The 19,905-nt window shown below is 43.2% G+C and overlaps 1 protein-coding gene and 1 long non-coding RNA gene across 3 annotated transcripts in view; one reads left to right on the top strand and one right to left on the bottom strand.

The window, feature by feature from the left end:
* Positions 1-19,905, bottom strand: part of LOC141779815 (uncharacterized) — a 648,874-nt gene that overhangs the window by 450,463 nt on the left and 178,506 nt on the right. The window contains exon 2 of the long non-coding RNA XR_012596445.1: positions 15,676-15,922. This is a non-coding gene — a long non-coding RNA (uncharacterized LOC141779815). The remainder of the gene's footprint in view (positions 1-15,675; positions 15,923-19,905) is intronic.
* hace1 (HECT domain and ankyrin repeat containing E3 ubiquitin protein ligase 1) overlaps positions 1-19,905 on the top strand; it is a 90,185-nt gene that overhangs the window by 45,406 nt on the left and 24,874 nt on the right. The window contains exons 8-16 of one of the 2 annotated variants that reach the window (XM_074654836.1): positions 5,057-5,153; positions 5,375-5,476; positions 5,557-5,663; positions 6,076-6,226; positions 7,563-7,637; positions 10,379-10,683; positions 11,137-11,205; positions 11,360-11,447; positions 19,609-19,720. In XM_074654836.1, coding sequence (XP_074510937.1) covers positions 5,057-5,153; positions 5,375-5,476; positions 5,557-5,663; positions 6,076-6,226; positions 7,563-7,637; positions 10,379-10,683; positions 11,137-11,205; positions 11,360-11,447; positions 19,609-19,720 — 1,106 coding nt within the window. The remainder of the gene's footprint in view (positions 1-5,056; positions 5,154-5,374; positions 5,477-5,556; positions 5,664-6,075; positions 6,227-7,562; positions 7,638-10,378; positions 10,684-11,136; positions 11,206-11,359; positions 11,448-19,608; positions 19,721-19,905) is intronic. The other variant, XM_074654837.1, reaches the window with a different exon arrangement.

Genomic DNA, 19,905 nt, shown 5'->3' with positions numbered 1-19,905 from the left:
CATAGCAACGATCTGTTAATAGCAACAGTCTGTTATACATAGCAACGTTTTTTTATACATAGCAATGGTCTGTTATACATAGCAACAGTCTGTTATACATAGCAACGGTCTGTTATACATAGCAACGGTCTGTTATACATAGCAACAGTCTGTTATACATAGCAACGGTCTGCTATACATAGCAACGATCTGTTAATAGCAACAGTCTGTTATACATAGCAACGTTTTTTTATACATAGCAACGGTCTGTTATACATAGCAACAGTCTGTTATACATAGCAACGGTTTGTTATACATAGCAACGGTCTGTTATACATAGCAACAGTCTGTTATACATAGGAACAGTCTGCTATACATAGCAACGATCTGTTAATAGCAACAGTCTGTTATACATAGCAACGGTTTGTTATACATAGCAACGGTCTGCTATACATAGCAACGATCTGTTAATAGCAACAGTCTGTTATACATAGCAACGTTTTTTTATACATAGCAACGGTCTGTTATACATAGCAACAGTCTGTTATACATAGCAACGGTCTGTTATACATAGCAACGGTCTGTTATACATAGCAACAGTCTGTTATACATAGCAACGGTCTGCTATACAAAGCAACGGTCTGTTAATAGCAACAGTCTGTTATACATAGCAACGGTTTGTTATACATAGCAACGGTCTGTTATACATAGCAACAGTCTGTTATACATAGGAACAATCTGCTATACATAGCAACGATCTGTTAATAGCAACAGTCTGTTATACATAGCAACGGTTTGTTATACATAGCAACGGTCTGCTATACATAGCAACGATCTGTTAATAGCAACAGTCTGTTATACATAGCAACGTTTTTTTATACATAGCAACGGTCTGTTATACATAGCAACAGTCTGTTATACATAGCAACGGTCTGTTATACATAGCAACGGTCTGTTATACATAGCAACAGTCTGTTATACATAGCAACGGTCTGCTATACATAGCAACGATCTGTTAATAGCAACAGTCTGTTATACATAGCAACGTTTTTTTATACATAGCAACGGTCTGTTATACATAGCAACAGTCTGTTATACATAGCAACGGTCTGTTATACATAGGAACGGTCTGCTATACATAGCAACGGTCTGTTAATAGCAACAGTCTTTTATACATAGCAACGGTCTGTTATACATAGCAACGATCTGCTATATGTAGCAACAGTCTGCTATACGTAGCAACGGTCTGCTATAAGTAGCAACGGTCTGTTATACGTAGCAACGGTCTGCTATACGTAGCAACGGTCTGCTATACATAGCAACGGTCTGCTATACATAGCAACGGTCTGCTATACATAGCAACGGTCTGCTATACATAGCAACGGTCTGTTATACATAGCAACGGTCTGCTATACAAAGCAACGGTCTGTTAATAGCAACAGTCTGTTATACATAGCAACGGTTTGTTATACATAGCAACGGTCTGTTATACATAGCAACGGTCTGTTATACATAGCAACGGTCTGCTATACAAAACAACGGTCTGTTAATAGCAACAGTCTGTTATACATAGCAACGGTTTGTTATACATAGCAACGGTCTGTTATACATAGCAACAGTCTGTTATACATAGCAACGGTCTGTTATACATAGGAACAGTCTGCTATACATAGCAACGATCTGTTAATAGCAACAGTCTGTTATACATAGCAACGGTTTGTTATACATAGCAACGGTCTGCTATACATAGCAACGATCTGTTAATAGCAACAGTCTGTTATACATAGCAACGTTTTTTTATACATAGCAACGGTCTGTTATACATAGCAACGGTCTGTTATACATAGCAACGGTCTGTTATACATAGCAACAGTCTGTTATACATAGCAACGGTCTGCTATACATAGCAACGATCTGCTATACATAGCAACGGTCTGTTAATAGCAACAGTCTTTTATACATAGCAACGGTCTGTTATACATAGCAACGGTCTGCTATACATAGCAACAGTCTGTTATACATAGCAACGGTCTGTTATACATAGGAACGGTCTGCTATACATAGCAACGGTCTGTTAATAGCAACAGTCTTTTATACATAGCAACGGTCTGTTATACATAGCAACGGTCTGCTATACATAGCAACAGTCTGTTATACATAGCAACGGTCTGTTATACATAGGAACGGTCTGCTATACATAGCAACGGTCTGTTAATAGCAACAGTCTTTTATACATAGCAACGGTCTGTTATACATAGCAACGATCTGCTATATGTAGCAACAGTCTGCTATACGTAGCAACGGTCTGCTATAAGTAGCAACGGTCTGTTATACGTAGCAACGGTCTGCTATACGTAGCAACGGTCTGCTATACATAGCAACGGTCTGCTATACATAGCAACGGTCTGTTATACATAGCAACGGTCTGCTATACATAGCAACGGTCTGTTATACATAGCAACGGTCTGCTATACAAAGCAACGGTCTGTTAATAGCAACAGTCTGTTATACATAGCAACGGTTTGTTATACATAGCAATGGTCTGTTATACATAGCAACGGTCTGTTATACATAGCAACGGTCTGCTATACAAAGCAACGGTCTGTTAATAGCAACAGTCTGTTATACATAGCAACGGTTTGTTATACATAGCAACGGTCTGTTATACATAGCAACAGTCTGTTATACATAGCAACGGTCTGTTATACATAGGAACAGTCTGCTATACATAGCAACGATCTGTTAATAGCAACAGTCTGTTATACATAGCAACGGTTTGTTATACATAGCAACGGTCTGCTATACATAGCAACGATCTGTTAATAGCAACAGTCTGTTATACATAGCAACGTTTTTTTATACATAGCAACGGTCTGTTATACATAGCAACAGTCTGTTATACATAGCAACGGTCTGTTATACATAGCAACGGTCTGTTATACATAGCAACAGTCTGTTATACATAGCAACGGTCTGCTATACATAGCAACGATCTGTTAATAGCAACAGTCTGTTATACATAGCAACGTTTTTTTATACATAGCAACGGTCTGTTATACATAGCAACAGTCTGTTATACATAGCAACGGTTTGTTATACATAGCAACGGTCTGTTATACATAGCAACAGTCTGTTATACATAGGAACAGTCTGCTATACATAGCAACGATCTGTTAATAGCAACAGTCTGTTATACATAGCAACGGTTTGTTATACATAGCAACGGTCTGCTATACATAGCAACGATCTGTTAATAGCAACAGTCTGTTATACATAGCAATGTTTTTTTATACATAGCAACGGTCTGTTATACATAGCAACAGTCTGTTATACATAGCAACGGTCTGTTATACATAGCAACGGTCTGTTATACATAGCAACAGTCTGTTATACATAGCAACGGTCTGTTAATAGCAACAGTCTTTTATACATAGCAACGGTCTGTTATACATAGCAACGATCTGCTATATGTAGCAACAGTCTGCTATACGTAGCAACGGTCTGCTATAAGTAGCAACGGTCTGTTATACGTAGCAACGGTCTGCTATACGTAGCAACGGTCTGCTATACATAGCAACGGTCTGCTATACATAGCAACGGTCTGTTATACATAGCAACGGTCTGCTATACATAGCAACGGTCTGTTATACATAGCAACGGTCTGCTATACAAAGCAACGGTCTGTTAATAGCAACAGTCTGTTATACATAGCAACGGTTTGTTATACATAGCAACGGTCTGTTATACATAGCAACGGTCTGTTATACATAGCAACGGTCTGCTATACAAAGCAACGGTCTGTTAATAGCAACAGTCTGTTATACATAGCAACGGTTTGTTATACATAGCAACGGTCTGTTATACATAGCAACAGTCTGTTATACATAGCAACAGTCTGTTATACATAGGAACAGTCTGCTATACATAGCAACGATCTGTTAATAGCAACAGTCTGTTATACATAGCAACGGTTTGTTATACATAGCAACGGTCTGCTATACATAGCAACGATCTGTTAATAGCAACAGTCTGTTATACATAGCAACGTTTTTTTATACATAGCAACGGTCTGTTATACATAGCAACAGTCTGTTATACATAGCAACGGTCTGTTATACATAGCAACAGTCTGTTATACATAGCAACGGTCTGCTATACATAGCAACAATCTGTTAATAGCAACAGTCTGTTATACATAGCAACGTTTTTTTATACATAGCAACGGTCTGTTATACATAGCAACAGTCTGTTATACATAGCAACGGTCTGTTATACATAGGAACGGTCTGCTATACATAGCAACGGTCTGTTAATAGCAACAGTCTTTTATACATAGCAACGGTCTGTTATACATAGCAACGGTCTGCTATACATAGCAACGGTCTGCTATACATAGCAACGGTCTGTTATACATAGCAACGGTCTGCTATACATAGCAACGGTCTGCTATACATAGCAACGGTCTGCTATACATAGCAACGGTCTGCTATACATAGCAACTGTCTGTTATACATAGCAACGGTCTGTTACACATAGCAACAGTCTGTTAATAGCAACGGTCTTTTATAGAGAAATTACAGAATGCCATGATTGACCAATCAGAATCGAGTATCCAACACAGCCGTGTCATAAAATCAATTAGTCAATACATAGATCTACAAACACTGTTGATTTCTCCCCATGGAGCCGACATGAAACTATTTTGGTTCAGCAAATGTCTGCTCTCAGTCAGCCTAGTGAAGGCAGCTTAGCGAGCCGCTGACAGAGGGGCAGAGACATTTACGGAGGACAGTCAGTGAGGATTGGATGACCGAATGCTTATGTGCTGCTCACGTCTTGCCCACATCTCGCTTCTAGTTGGGATTCCCAGATACACTTCTTAACTGTTCAGGAGTAGAGATGTACTGATGCATTTACACTTCTGAAACTGTCTTACTCTTCCTTTAATTTAGAGAATGACTAAACCAACAGGAGATGGCCTTTCACATTATTAATTCACATGCCAGAATACCAAAATAACCCAGAATTATAACGATGTAGCCAGTATTTGACAGTCCATTACTGTGTTATTCTGTAGTCATGGCCAAAGAGACACCGCACAGATCCTGCTCTCTCGAGGTGCCAAATATCTTGCTGACAAGAATGGAGTCACTCCTCTGGATCTCTGTGTGCAGGTGAGGGTTTTTTTTAACCACCTCTTAACCATTCTTGCACTTTTCACTTTTAGTGTTGTGTTGAATCAGTTCATGTGGTTACTGTCCCACCGTGTGTGTGTGTGTGTGTGTGTGTGTGTGTGTGTGTGTGTGTGTGTGTGTGTGTGTGTGTGTGTGTGTGTGTGTGTGTGTGTGTGTGTGTGTGTGTGTGTGTGTGTGTGTGTGTGTGTGTGTGTGTTCAGGGTGGATATGGGGAGACCTGTGAGATCCTCATCCAGCACCACAGTAGACTTTTCCAGACCCTCATCCAGATGACACAAAATGATGATATGAAAGAGAACATGGTCAGAGCAGTTTGTCTCTACATTCATTGATAAGCCCTGTGAATACACTTCTATTGACGTGTGTGCGTGTGCGTGTGCAGCTCAGGCAGGTTATGGAGCACGTCTCTCAGCAGAGCGACAGTCATTACCTGAGGATCTTGACCAGTCTTGCTGAAGTGGCTACCACCAATGGACACAAGCTTCTCAGGTATATTTGATTCACATATTTGCGTTCTTTTCCTTATTTATTTTATGTTGCATACACATTGATCTTTTTATACAGAACTTTTTTACTTATTCATTGTTGTATATTTAGGAATTGTTTAACATTTTTGGGGAAACACTAATTAACTTTCCATCATGCTGGTGACATAAATACAAATTTAAACTGGTACAGATTATAGATTATTGAACAGTTGTATGTCCTGCTCCTCCATCATATCAAACTGTCTCTTTTTCTAACTCATACCTCATTGGTTTAGTCTGGAATGAGCTTCAGCTGCATCATGATTCGCCTGAAGAACCAGTTTAGTGAATTAAGATTAAGATGCACAAATTGATATTTGAGTCATGCTAAAATGTGTCTGACAGCCCCTCACGTTCCCTCCGTCCATTCTCAGCCTGTCCAGCAGTTTTGAAGCTCAGATGAAGAGTCTGCTGAGAATCATTCGTATTTTCTGTCATGTCTTCCGCCTGGGGCCTTCATCACCCAACAATGGCAACGACATGGGCTACAATGGCAACAAGACGCCTCGCAGCCAGGTCTTTAAGGTTAGTAGGAGCAGTTTATTGTGATCTGTCTGTGCTGTGCAAAAGTGTGAGATTAAACCAACCAAACCAACAAAAAAAAAACTTTTTTAGTTTAATACTATATCAAAACGTATGTTCACCAATTTTACTTTTTAAATCATGATTTGGTTAGTTCTGGGGCATTTGATGAGAAAAGTACTCACAGCTAAAAGACAAAAAATCAATTTGAAATCTGTGCTCTGTTTTCTGCTCCTAAAATATTTTTTATTGGCTATTGTAGTGCAGTGTTTCGATCGGTCAAAGATCTCCACCAGGCATAAAACACAAATCAACATGACATTTTATATGTATAATCTATCTCAAAACTATAGCAACAGGCAACAAGTGCACAGTCTTAATAGCCAATGGAGACCGGGCAATGGAGTAATCATCAACCACAGGTGACAACAGTTGAGAAGTAAAGCTATGAAAAACAAACCAAAAAAAATCCAGTGGCTGTGAACTTGAATACAACTGAACATAATCTTTCTACAGACAAATATATTGGAGGCAACATAAATAATGTTATTGGACCAATATATTGACCAATACTGGCTTATTATGAATATCTCAGTCTTGACCAATACCGGCTTATTATGAATATCTCAGTATCAGCATGCAGTATATGTTTGCCAATAAGTAAGAGGAAATGTCACTGCAGAAATAACAAAGAAATTAGTTCATATAGAAACTGTGTCTCCATTGCATAGTTTGTCCACCAGAGAGCACTAACATGATTATTTTTGCACTGTCTAAAGTCCTGCTCACTAATCTACCCCATTTAAGTGACCACTGTCACAAATGTTTATGTTAAAGAAAAGAAAGAAATTGCAGTTGATTTCTGTTACTCTCAGATATCAATATTTGCCTCAAAATTCAGTATCTGCCAGGCTACGCTCCAGCTTTTGGAATTTGAAATGAAACAATCACGATGTGGTTTAATACTGACTTTCAGCTTTTATGGGGGTCTGAGGTTGATGAGAGGGAACCAAAACAATGAGCTAAAAGCCTCCAAAAAGCTCCACAAAGTTGTTGATAATTCTTTGTGGGTTTGTATCTACGAGTGTCTCCCTTTCATATAACACATAGTCATGTGAGCCTTTGTTAATATGAAAATATTGATTACTTCTGTGTAGGGTTTGAAAACGTCATGGTGGTAGTATCAAAAACAGCACTGGGACAAGAGTGGAACTTTGTGTAGTGAATTGCTTCTTTTATTGGCAGATAGCTGGTAACACTGGCACATGATCACACTGACTTGACTGTATGCCCTTTCAACTAAAACAGCACCAATAAGAATTGACTCCATTGGTTGCAGATGTGTGCGAGACAGATGGAGGTGGAGACGATACAAAAAGATGAATGTTCCTGGACAGGTTCTGCTGTCTTTGATGTGAGCCATGGACATTTTTTATCATTTGCAGTTAATCATAAACCTCTGCATGTCAAATACGTTGACATGTTGAAATTTGGGTAATATGATCTCTGGAACCCTGCAATCTCATAATCTGATGTACTATTGTCAAGGTAGCTGGGAGTTAAATAATGATTTCCTGTGATATTTAATGTTCCATTTGAAGATGTTTGGCCCTGTGGTATTTTGGTGGGTTTGGACAGAGTTAGGGTTGGGCAATATGGATCAAACCTTCTTTCATGCTGCATGTAATTTTATATTGCAATATAGATATACAGTATGATATTGTTATCTTTAAAGATATGTAATTATTTCAGAATATATGTCTCTCAAGGTCCTTCCAATCCTGTAAATCTAATATTGTCATAAAGCAGTTCTGCTCAATCACCTGACACAACAAAAACTGTTAAAGTGAAATGACTTGCGTATAGATAGTAGAGCAATATCTCTAAGTAGGACTCATTTCATAGTAATATTGCCGAACCATGAATAGTCTTCATCCTCTTGAGGTTGAAACCAGAATAAAATCACCTAAAATAGGGGTGTAATGATACGATACGATTTCCATGGTTCCGATACAATTCAAGGACGATATCTGGCTCATCTAGAGCGATACGATACGATACGATTCAATGATTTGAAATCGATACAGTAACTTCTTCTGATTCAATCAGTGTGACTGTGAAATAAATAACTGATACTGGACAGAGCAGGTCAGAATTCCTCAAAGTTTTTCTTGTGAGGGAATCAGGGATAAATTAATTATGGATATAAACAAGTAAACAACGATTAATGGCAAATACATACAGCTTTTATTAGAAAATAATAAAAAGTGCAACTGCAGGACCCGCTGATTCAGTTCTCAAGATACAAGGCAGTGCAATATTTAACACTACATATAATAAACCAACTTCTATTCAAGTTAAATGAACAGTGGTTTAACCTGCTGCTTCTGTCCTCATCTTCAATATAAACGGTAGATCAATAATACAGAGATCAACTGCTGATAGTGATCAAACAGCTGATAGGGATCAAACAGCTGATGGTGATCGACAGCTGATAGTGATCAGACAGCTGATAGTGATCAAACAGCTGATAGTGATCAACCAGCTGATAGTGATCAAACAGCTGATAGTGATCAAACAGCTGATAGTGATCAGACAGCTTGGGACAGAATCATTCCTCTACAAACGCTGTTTAAATAATCTGCTGATAGTAATCAAGTAGTCCACCTACAGGGTTCATTTGGGCTCTTTTCATACATGAAAACATCTGGAAAACCATTTTAAAACTACTTTAGACTAACGTTAGTTGAGTTTCTGTTCTGTTTTTTACTTTACTTCTGACGTGATAATTCCCTTCGCCGTGAGGCTGATGCTGCGTGCACATAGATATCATGACGGGGAAAGGAAAGTCATTTTCTCTGAATGAAATATGACAGCGCACGGGGAAAGCGCCTGTGGGTGAAGCCGCCCTCGTCAAGTGATTGATGACGCCTGAAACTCTGCCGACCGGCTCCTCTACCGGGTGAGAGAGCGAGGAGTCCAGTGCTCCGTTCGTCTGCATGCACGCCTTGGATGCGTGCTCGCACTGCAGAGGGCAGAGCTGGCGCATGTCTGGAGAGTGAACCGGAGTAACGTTTAACATTTCTTTACTAATAAAAGTGCTAAAAAACACTTTCATGTAACGTTTGTTATCCTTAAATACAAGGTACAAATCCTTAGTATCCATACAACTGATTTTATATCGATATACGTCTCCCGTGAAGGACAACTTGCCGAGTACCTATGGATGTAGTTGGATCGTAGGAATATAAATCGATACATCGATGTATTAGATGAATCGTTACACCCCTAATAAAAAAAGTTTTTCTTTTTACTGTTGATGTGGAACATTTAATGATTCTATAAATAACCTTTCTAAAAAGGATTGTTGTGGGACTTGACAGGATTCTGCTCTGGCATAACCTTCAAATGATACAGGACTTTCTTTTTTTAACGGGTTTGTTCACCCAAGTAACAGAAATCCAGTATATATACATATACAGCTATGCAGATAGTTCTGGTTTTATTTGGTTTTAAGACATCTGTCTTTCAGATTTCTGCCTCCACCCAAATACAGTGAAAATGAGGAGATTTCATTGGGACTATTTCTTCCGTAGAAAGTAGTCCCTATGAACTACAGTCCACAGAATTTGGATTATGCAGAAAAACAAGGACACTGTTTCTGGAACCAGGTGTTGCTGTTATGAGCTCCACAAACAAAATTCCATTCACTTCTATTATATTGATGTGGAGGCGAAAAAGAATCCGAGACAAATATCACAAAACCTGGTGAAATAAAACACAACTCTCTGTTGCTAGATGGCACAAGAGGTAAGTAATGAAATGTATTTTTGTTAGTTGGATGAACCAACCTGTTGAAAGCAAACTTCTATTCTGGTGCAACTGACAGGGTATCCTCAGGTCCTTGAAAATCTTGATAATGTTCCTTAGTAACGACCTTTAGTAGAGTCAGAAATTTCATGGCTTGTACTCAGTTGGACAAAATTCATTAGTGTTAACTCAATCCCAGACAATGTGTGTTGAATGAAGCTTTGTAAAACCTGCAGACACCCTGAAGGCCAAAGTCCCTCCTCTCTTGTTATGTCCTCATGGATCACTCCCTTTGTTTTCTCCTTGGTCCTGTGTGCCGCTCATCTCCTGTCTGTGTCTTTGCAGCCACTGGAGCTGCTGTGGCACTCCCTGGACGAGTGGCTGGTCCTTATCTCCACAGAGCTGGACAGGAACAGGAAGAACCCGTCTTCCTCCTCATCCAGCAGCGAGATAGCCTCTCTGCTTCTCAAACAGCGGGAGGTTGACCACTCGGGTTCCACGTCAAAGCTACCCTCCTTACTGGACCCTCAGACCGTCATGGAAACAGAGCTGTACGCCGACGGGGAGGACGTCATCTCCATGACGGCCAATCGGCTCAGTGCTGTGATCCAGGCCTTCTATATGTGCTGCTCCTGTCAGATGCCTCAAGGGTCTGTGCTCAAGGAGCTAATGTCATGTTGGTAGAATGCATGTTGGTAGAATGCATGTTGGTAGGACCTCTACAGGTCTGTTTACATCACAGCTCCTACGTACTGCTCTCCATGTTCCATCAGGCTCATCTCTCTCTTTGTTTAAACCATTCTCCAGGTCCACAATCATACGTAATGACATCATTAAAGATGCTTAACTAACAGCCAATAGAGGCGTGTTATTGACATGCCTGCGGAAATGAGCTGTCTGTCATTTTACCCTGCTTTCCATCAGGAAGTGATGTCTTCTATTATTATCCAACATAATTTTCAGGGGAGGAGATTTCTCATTTCAGATAGAAATGAGTGAAATTGTAAAACACATGCTGTTGCTGAGATGGTATTGCTGTCGGTGTCTTTTCCTTTCTCACTTCATCTTCCTCACTCTTTACCTCCCTCTTTTTCCTCACCCAGAATGACGTCCCCTCGCTTTATTGAGTTTGTCTGCAAGCATGACGAGGTGCTCAAGTGTTTTGTAACCAGGTGAGTCAATGTGGCCCTCTGCCGTACTTCAGCACCTAGAGACTGGCTATTGATCCAGAAACTTCTTTCCCCTACATTTATTTCCACTTTTATCTCTTTGTTCTCTCACTTAGACATGTCTTGTTTCTCACTCTGTTCATCCCTCTGCCTCCAGGAATCCAAAGATCATCTTTAACCACTTCCATTTCCTCCTGGAGTGTCCAGAGTTGATGTCACGCTTCATGCACATTATTAAGGGCCAGGTAAGACCCCCATTTCCATAAACCGTTTCTCATGTGTATGTTGATTTGATTTTTTTCTTATAGTTTGAATTGGTTGTTCCTACTTCTGCACAGTGAAACATGGCAATATACAGTAGATTTAGTGTACATGTAAAAGTGGTATTAACATATTTTCATAATCTTAAAAGAATAGTATGGAGCCCCCCTAGACCACCAGGAGAACATTTTATTAACTCGTTCCCTCGAGTTAGTAACTCGAGGGAACGAGTTCCTTCATAGTGCACTTCCTCCAGTAATTCCTAACAGTCAAGTCATTGACTTTGGTAAAGTGTGAAAGATATTGACAGATTCAAACTTCCTGGAGCAATAACTCATAACTGGAACATTGTTAAAACACCAACGATGGCTCTTTTTAACCGTGGTAAGGTAGACAACGAGCTACAACCTCATTTAAATCACAACGAGCCGTCCTCTGAGCAGGACACACCTCAAAGTTAGAGGGTCGCAGGTTCGAATCCGGCCCTTGGGGCCATTCTGTGTGGACTTAGCATGTTCTCCCTGTGTTGGCATGGTTTTTTTTCCGGTTCTCCGGTTTCCTCCCACAGTCCAAAGACATGCAGGTTAAGTTCATTGTTGACTCTAAATGTCCCGTAGGTGTGAATGGTTCTTGGGGACGGCTGTCACTCAGAGGGTAGAGCAGGTCGTCCACCGATCGGAAGGTCGGTGGTTTGATACCCGGCTGCTCCGGGTCACATGTGTTCCGATGTGTGAGCGAGACACTGATCCCCAAATTGCTCCCAAAGGCATAGCCATCGGTGTGTGAATGACTCCTACTATGCCTCCTCGTGGCAGCCCACGGTAACTGGGGTTTTGCGACCCCCGGCTGAATTAGTAGGAGATCTCGGAGCTGCAGTGGTCCCTAGAGGTGTTCCACCAACCACTGCCCCATTGCCACGTGGGTAAACCTTGGGAGGTACGATGGCTAGGGGAGTAAACCCTGATCACAAATCTGCAGTTGGGGACAGGCACAGGCGGAGTCCAGTAGACCGGACAATCGGCAGTCCCCTGCAGCTCCATCCAGACGAAGGTCGTCACGAGTTTCTCATGCCACTGGAAGTCTGTCTGGTGGAGTCAAGATGGTGGGAGTGAGCCCCTTGCAAGCCCCTTGCTCCAACCCCCCTAAAGCCCTGTGGCGATATGGAATGGTGGCAGGCACAGGCCAAGGATGTGGCTGGGAGTGCCTAGCCAAACCATGCACGCAGGTGGCAATGGAGTGATGGTCGCCGAGATACGGGATGGAGCAGCGTGTCTCCTCGGCAGCTTCCATTGCATCTGAGCAGCCCCACACTGCTCACCCCGAATGGGGAAGGACCTAGAAAAGGTGGTCTGAAAATTGTCTGCTCTACTCCGGACAGTAAACCGCAACCGTCGGAGCATCCCTTTACTGCGGTCGAAAAACAAAGAAAATTAACTTGCACGTCGCTTCGTGGAACGTTCGCACGCTCTTGGATATGGCTGTAACACCTGACAGACCCCACCGCAGAACAGCACTTGTGGCTCTCGAGCTTGCTAAGTACAAAATTGACATTGCAGCACTTAGCGAGACCAGGCTACATGGAGAGGACTCCCTGACAGAAGTCGGTGCAGGTTACACTTTCTTCTGGAAAGGGGTCCCCGAAGGCACACATCGCCTCCATGGTGTGGGTTTTGCAACCCTGACTCCCCTATCGGCATCAATGAACGACTGATGACGTGGCGCATTCCCCTTACAAAGGGACGCTCTGCCACCCTCATCAGTGCCTATGCACCGACCTTGGATGCAGAACACAATGTCAAAGAGGACTTTCACAGAAGTCTTGACTCCATCATCCAGAAAACCCCAGCTACAGATAAGCTCATACTTATGGGAGACTTTAATGCCAGAGTGGGCACAGAGCATCATGTATGGAGTAAGATCCTAGGCCAGCATGGAGTGGGGAAAATGAATAGCAACGGGCTACGGCTCCTCTCCCTCTGCGCGGAACATCGCCTGGTCATTACCAACACCACCTTCCAGATGAAGAACAGGCTTAAAACCACCTGGCAACACCCCCGCTCAAAACACTGGCACCTTCTGGATTACATCATCGTCCGCCAAAAGGACAGACAGGACGTTCTCATCACCCGCGTCATGCGTGGGGCTGAATGCTGCACTGACCACCTTATGGTCAGATCCAAACTCCGTATGGGTATTCAACCACGTCGCCCAAAGACCGCCCCAATCAGAAAACTAAACTGCACAGCACTCAACAAACCCCGACACTATAGGCAACCTCCGACAAGTCCTTGCAAGAAACCTCAACCAAGTTCCAGAGGACCCCACTGATTGGTCAGCTCTGCGCACAGCCATCCACGCTGTAGCCTTGGAAGCACTTGGCCTGTCAAGGAAACGTCATCAGGACTGGTTTGACAACAACTCCACAGAAATAAAATCACTCCTCAAAGCAAAGCATGAAGCCCACATAGCTCTCCTGGCAAACCCTGGATCCTCCACTCTGAAAGCCACTTTTGCCAAAGCAAGAGCTACAACCCAGCATGCGCTCCGGACCATGGAAGACGCATGGTGGATGCAGAGGGCACAAGAAATCCAAAAGTTTGCAGACTGCAACAACACCCAGGGCTTCTATGATGCCATCAAAGCCATATATGGCCCCAGGAAGCAGACCATCGCCCCTGTCCGATCAGCAAACGGGAACACTCTTCTCAAGGACCGCCATGATATTCTTGGCCGCTGGGCGGATCATTTTGAGACCCTCCTCAACCACAGAAACCCTGTTGATCTCCATATCCTCAATAAACTCCCAGACCTTCCACCAATCCTCCCTCTTGACACTCCACCACAGTTCTCTGAAACTCGTAAAGCCATTGAAAGCCTAAAGAACAACAAAAGTGCAGGACCTGATGGCATCCCAGCAGAGATCCTCAAACATGGGGGGTTCCTCCTTACACGCCGCCTACATCTCCTGATCATAAACATCTGGAAGTCTGAGATAGTCCCTCAGGATTGGAAGGACGCTAACATTGTGGTCATCTACAAACAGAAGGGCGACAGAGCCATCTGTGGGAACAGCCGCGGAATCTCTCTCCTCTCCACAGCAGGGAAAGTGCTGGCAAAGATCATGCTCAATAGGCTGGTGGAGTACATTTCGGAAAGTGCTCTCCCAGAAACGCAATGTGGCTTTCGGAAGACCAGATCCACTACTGACATGATCTTTGTTTTACGGCAGATGCTGGAGAAGAGCAGAGAACAACGCAAGGACCTGTACATAGCCTTCATCGACCTCAGAAAAGCGTTTGACACCATAAACCGTGAGTTGCTCTGGAAACAGCTCTCAAAACTTGGGGTACCACCCAAGTTTCTTTCCATCCTGCAGCAACTGCATGATGGGATGCAAGCCAGAGTTCTCACAGGAGGACTCCAGTCAGAGCCCTTCAAGGTCAACACTGGGGTGAAACAGGGCTGTGTCTTTGCACCGGTCCTGTTCAATCTCCTCCTCTCAGCCACTACCCACCTCTTCCACCATACCCTGGGACACAGAGATGGAGTTCACCTGGAGCACCGCCTTGATGGAAGTCTATTCAACATCCGACGGCTCCAGGCCTACACAAAGACAAAGACATGCCAAATCCATGACCTCCAATACGCATGACTGCGCTGTCTTTGCACATAGCCCAGAGTCCATGCAGCATGCCCTTAACACAATCTCCAGCCTATACCAGTCCTTTGGTCTGGAGACCAAAGGACTGGTATAGGCTGGAGATTGTGTTAAGGGCATGCTGCATGGTGCATGCTGCCATGACTTCGGTTTTTTGAACATTGACCTGGAGGTCAATGTTCAAAAAACCGAAGTCATGGCACAACTCACTACCCAACCTCCTTCACTCCCTAACTTTCAAATAGGTGGTGTTCCACTCACAGTAGTTCACCAGTTCACCTATCTTGGCTCCACAATCTCCTCAGACTGCTCCCTTGACACTGAAATAAACAGTCGCATCAACAAAGCCTCATCAGCCTTTGGGCGACTCCGTAGAAGGGTATTCTAGAGGGTATTCCTAGAGTCTCCAAAAGTAGAATGGGAGCAAGAGCCTTCAGCTATCAAGCTCCTCTTCTCTGGAACCAGCTCCCAGTTTCAGTCCGGGAGGCAGACACCGTCTCTACATTTAAGAGTAGGCTAAAGACTTTCCTCTTTGATAACGCTTATACTTAAACTGCTATAGGCCTAGACTGCCGGGGGACTTCCTATGACACACTGAGCTCCCCTCTCCTTCTGTATATACTCATGTCCCATGTCCATGTTGTTACTAACTTCATTCCTTCCCGGGAGTCCTTGTGCCTCCTTGTCTCGCAGCTAACCGTGGAGCGGGGTCACACCTGGAGCGAGGTCATACCTGGAGCGGGATCACACCGGGAGCGAGGTTATACCTGGAGCAGGGGTACACTTGGAGCGGGGTTTCACCTGGACCTGGATGTCTCCGGTATTGTGGCTGCATCTGCTACCGCGTCCGGTGCCTGCTTGACACCAACTGCTACCATCATTAATTAACTACGTCTGTACGAGGGACTACCAAGGCTAACGAGGGATTACCAACACATTCCCACACCAACATACATGGACGTACTGAGGAGAGATGCTGGACAGTGCTGGCGAGCTAGCCAGATGTATGGTGGACTGAGACAGCTGGAAGCTCCACTTGAAAGCCCGTCTGGGGACGACCCAATGACGTCAATTCCGATAGTTGTATTATCACTCTTTCCATCCACCACTGTTGGTTTTGTGTTATCAGTCCTACTTGTATTAGCTATTACAGCTGCTAGGCTATTATTGTGGCGGCTTCTCTCTCTTTCTCTCTCTCTCTCTCTCTCTCTCTCTCTCTATCCATCTATCTATCCCCCCAGCCGGTCTCGGCAGATGGTCGCCCGCCCTGCGCCCGGTTCTGCTCCGGGTTTCTTCCCAGTAATCGGGGAGTTTTTCCTGGCCACAGTGCGCTTGGTGGATACTGTTGGGTCTCTAAACTATGGTGTACGGTCATAGACCTGCTCTATATATAAAGCGTCTTGAGATAACTTCTGTTGTGATTTGACGCTATACAAAAATAAATTGAATTGAATTGAATTATTCCAAAACAAAAACCTAAAGATCAGTACCAAGGTGGCTGTTTACAACGCGGTATGTGCCTCTACTCTGCTCTATGGGGCAGAAACATGGACCCCATGATGACGGCATATCAAAAACTTGGAGGCCTTCCACATTCGATGCCTCCAAAAAATCCTCGGCCTCTCTTGGGAAGATCGGGTGCCTCACACAGAGATCCTTTCCATGACCAACTCCATCTGCATGGAAGCAGCACTAGCAAAAAAACATCTCCGCTGGATAGGGCATACTATCCGCATGCCTGACCACCGCTTGCCCCGCCTAGCCCTCTATGGGCAAATCAGCAACGCAAAACGGGCTGCTGGCGGACAAAAGAGGCGCTACAAGGACTACACTAAAGACCTCCTCAAGCGCTGCAACATAAACCCCACCCATCTGTAACATCTGGCACTTGATAGGTCAGCCTGGCAGGTCACCTGTGCCAGAGCGACCGAACAAATACACCACACCACCCAACAGAGGAGGACCGAAAGGCGTGCCCAACGACACCAGCGGGCAGCCGGCATTACAACAACATCTGGGCTCCTTTGCCCCATCTGCGGGCGAGTGTGTGGCTCACGCATCGGCCTCCACAGCCACATGAAGTGGCACCAGCGCCAACGACACTGAACCCCCTCCCCCACTCCCCAACCCCCTGGAGCAATCGTCATCATCGGACACGATGGACAGCTAAGGAGGAGAATGAGTATTTAGATTAGATCCTAATCTAAATGGGCAAAGTTGGAATCTTAGCAGCCTCTGCCATCAGTGTATGAATGTGTGTGTGTGTGTGTGTGAATGGGTTAATGCTGACATGTAGTGGAAAGAGATTTGAGTGATTACCCAATTATCAGCTGGGATCAGCTCCAGCCCCCCCGCGACCCTGAATAGGATAAGGTGTTGCGGATAATGAATGAGGCAGAATGTTCCCTGCTCAACACAAAATGGTGCAGTGCCATTACCAGCAGCTGATCTGTTGGCACATACTGTCTCTACCCCGAAACAATGTGAAAGATGTATGTATTGGCCCTCAGAATATATTGTCGATCAAGCTTTCTTTACCTTAAACATGTCTTTACTGCATTTCTTTACTGCAATTTCTTGTTACTTATTGGCCGACATGTATGCTGATGCATCTATGTTATACTGAATATAATACATAGGCTGATTTATTAACTTCTCCAAGTTATTGGCCGGGCTTATGTTCAACTCTTCTCTCAGCAATTTATTACAAAAATTATTAAAGGTTCTTCTCACCTAGACAGGGTCTGAAATTAGCACCCGCCAACAAATGGGGGTAAATCGGATGAAATCGTCAGGCCATCCGCCACTTTGGCAGAAAGGGAAGATGATGGGGATGAGAATAAGAAGGGATCCTAGTTGTCCGATTCCTTGGCATGTCATGCCTCCGTGACTACCGATTGCTCTTTGATGCTTTCCGACAGTTACGTATGCACAATGACGCATACGCAAGCCATATCATGTTTCAGATTGTTGGGTGTCGGAGACATGGCGGAGACAAAAAAAAGTGCTCAGAAGCGTGGCGCTACTATTGCTAAACCTGAGGGAACGCACTCTGTTTTCTCCCTGATAATGCGACACTGTGAACAACAAATCTGTGTAGAGATCAGCAGGAGGAGAGTTAGTAACGTTAGCTGTTAGCAGCCGTTAGCAGCACAGTCCTGCTTGGTTAAATAACGGAGCTACAAACGTTAACGGAGGTGCCATTGAGTTAATATTATGAGGCGTTCAAACTCTGCTCATTAAAATGACCATTGGGTGAAGGTAAATTACAACGTTATCATGATGTGTTCAAATGTAATCTCGTAAAATTAAGCTTTTGGTGAGAAATTTTTTTTTGAAGGAGATGTTTTCACAGTAATACAAAATAGATAATAGAGATAGAATTATGACCTGTTTAACCTCCTAACACTAGCTCTAAACAGTTTATAATACATCATAAAAAGTATTGAGGAAAATATTTTTTTTAATCAAAGCAAATATTTAAATAATATTTAAAAGTACAGTACCCTCCCACCCCCCATAAATAGGCCTCTCCCAGAAGCTATGGTGTAATTCCAACACTGTAATTTACCATGCATATAATGTTTTTTATGTAAAATATATCGGACATTGAATGACATCAGATCTAGAATGTTATTTCTTCATTTAGAGCAGAGATTTTAAAAGTGGCAGACAAAAGAAATACTTGCCTGCCACAGTGGCAGGAAGTGAGAAAAGTTAGTTTCAGACCCTGCTCCTAGGTGTACCCTTGCTGTCAGGACCTTGTAAAACCAGCCATCATTTATTAGCTCCCAAACAGAGTAAAATGTCTCCAATCAACCTGTGCTGCTTGATTTGTCTGTCTTCTAAGCAGACTACACTAGCTCCAAAAGCATTTACCTTATTCTTCATTCTCTACTTTGATAACCCCAGTCTGTGTGTTTCTGTGTCTTTAGGGACTTTATAGAAAGTGACTTTGTCCTGTCTTCACTTCTGGGGCATTTGACAGTGTTAAAACCACGACGATAACACTTGTCTTAAGTTCCATTTATATGGCTTCATAAATTTTAAGTGCTGCTCCGAGTTGTGTGCTGTTCCCTCACTCTTCAGTATTCATATTTGAGCTGCAGCGTTCGAGCCTCGTTACCCATGGATTATGTCTCGCCTGGGAGAAGGCCCTTGTTTTAATTACAGACTTTAACCTGGTGAATTTGATTTCATCTCCTGATTCCTCAGTATGGCCCACAGCCCCAGGGGGAAAAGCCTTTCTCTCTCTTCCATGCTCATCCTTCATTCTACCTCCAACGCTTAGAGAACAAAGGCATATATTATGCAAATAGACCCCAGCCTCATCTCTGTATTACAGACGAGTATTTCACCACTGAAGGCTTTCCGAGCCATCGGTTGAGACTGAAAAATCCAGTCTGAGAGTTGAAAGCATAGCGAAGTGGTAATTAGTTTAGGAAAGTGCTGTGCAGTGTGGGATGAAGTCTTATTTTCTCTCTCAGCCCTTCAAGGATCGCTGTGAGTGGTTCTATGAGCATCTGCTGGCTGGCCAGCCCGACTCAGACATGGTTCATCGTCCGGTCAACGAGAACGACATCCTGCTCATCCACAGAGGTACAAAAGCTCCTCACAAACAGACGAAGTGTGTAGTGGTGAGAAGATGTAAATTGCACTCCAATGTAATGTTGCCTGACTGTCTTAATGGCTGTGTAAAGGAAATTCTGAGATTTATTTCTAAACATTTATTTTATAAATGTTGGAAAATTATTACTGAAAACATGTGAAAGACTGAACGTTGT

Source organism: Sebastes fasciatus, chromosome 12 (genome assembly GCF_043250625.1).
Source record: "Sebastes fasciatus isolate fSebFas1 chromosome 12, fSebFas1.pri, whole genome shotgun sequence".
In the NCBI taxonomy this organism is placed as follows: Eukaryota; Metazoa; Chordata; class Actinopteri; order Perciformes; family Sebastidae; genus Sebastes; species Sebastes fasciatus.
The sequence above is the reverse complement of the archived record's forward strand: the minus strand, read 5'-3'. Positions and strand labels throughout refer to the sequence as shown.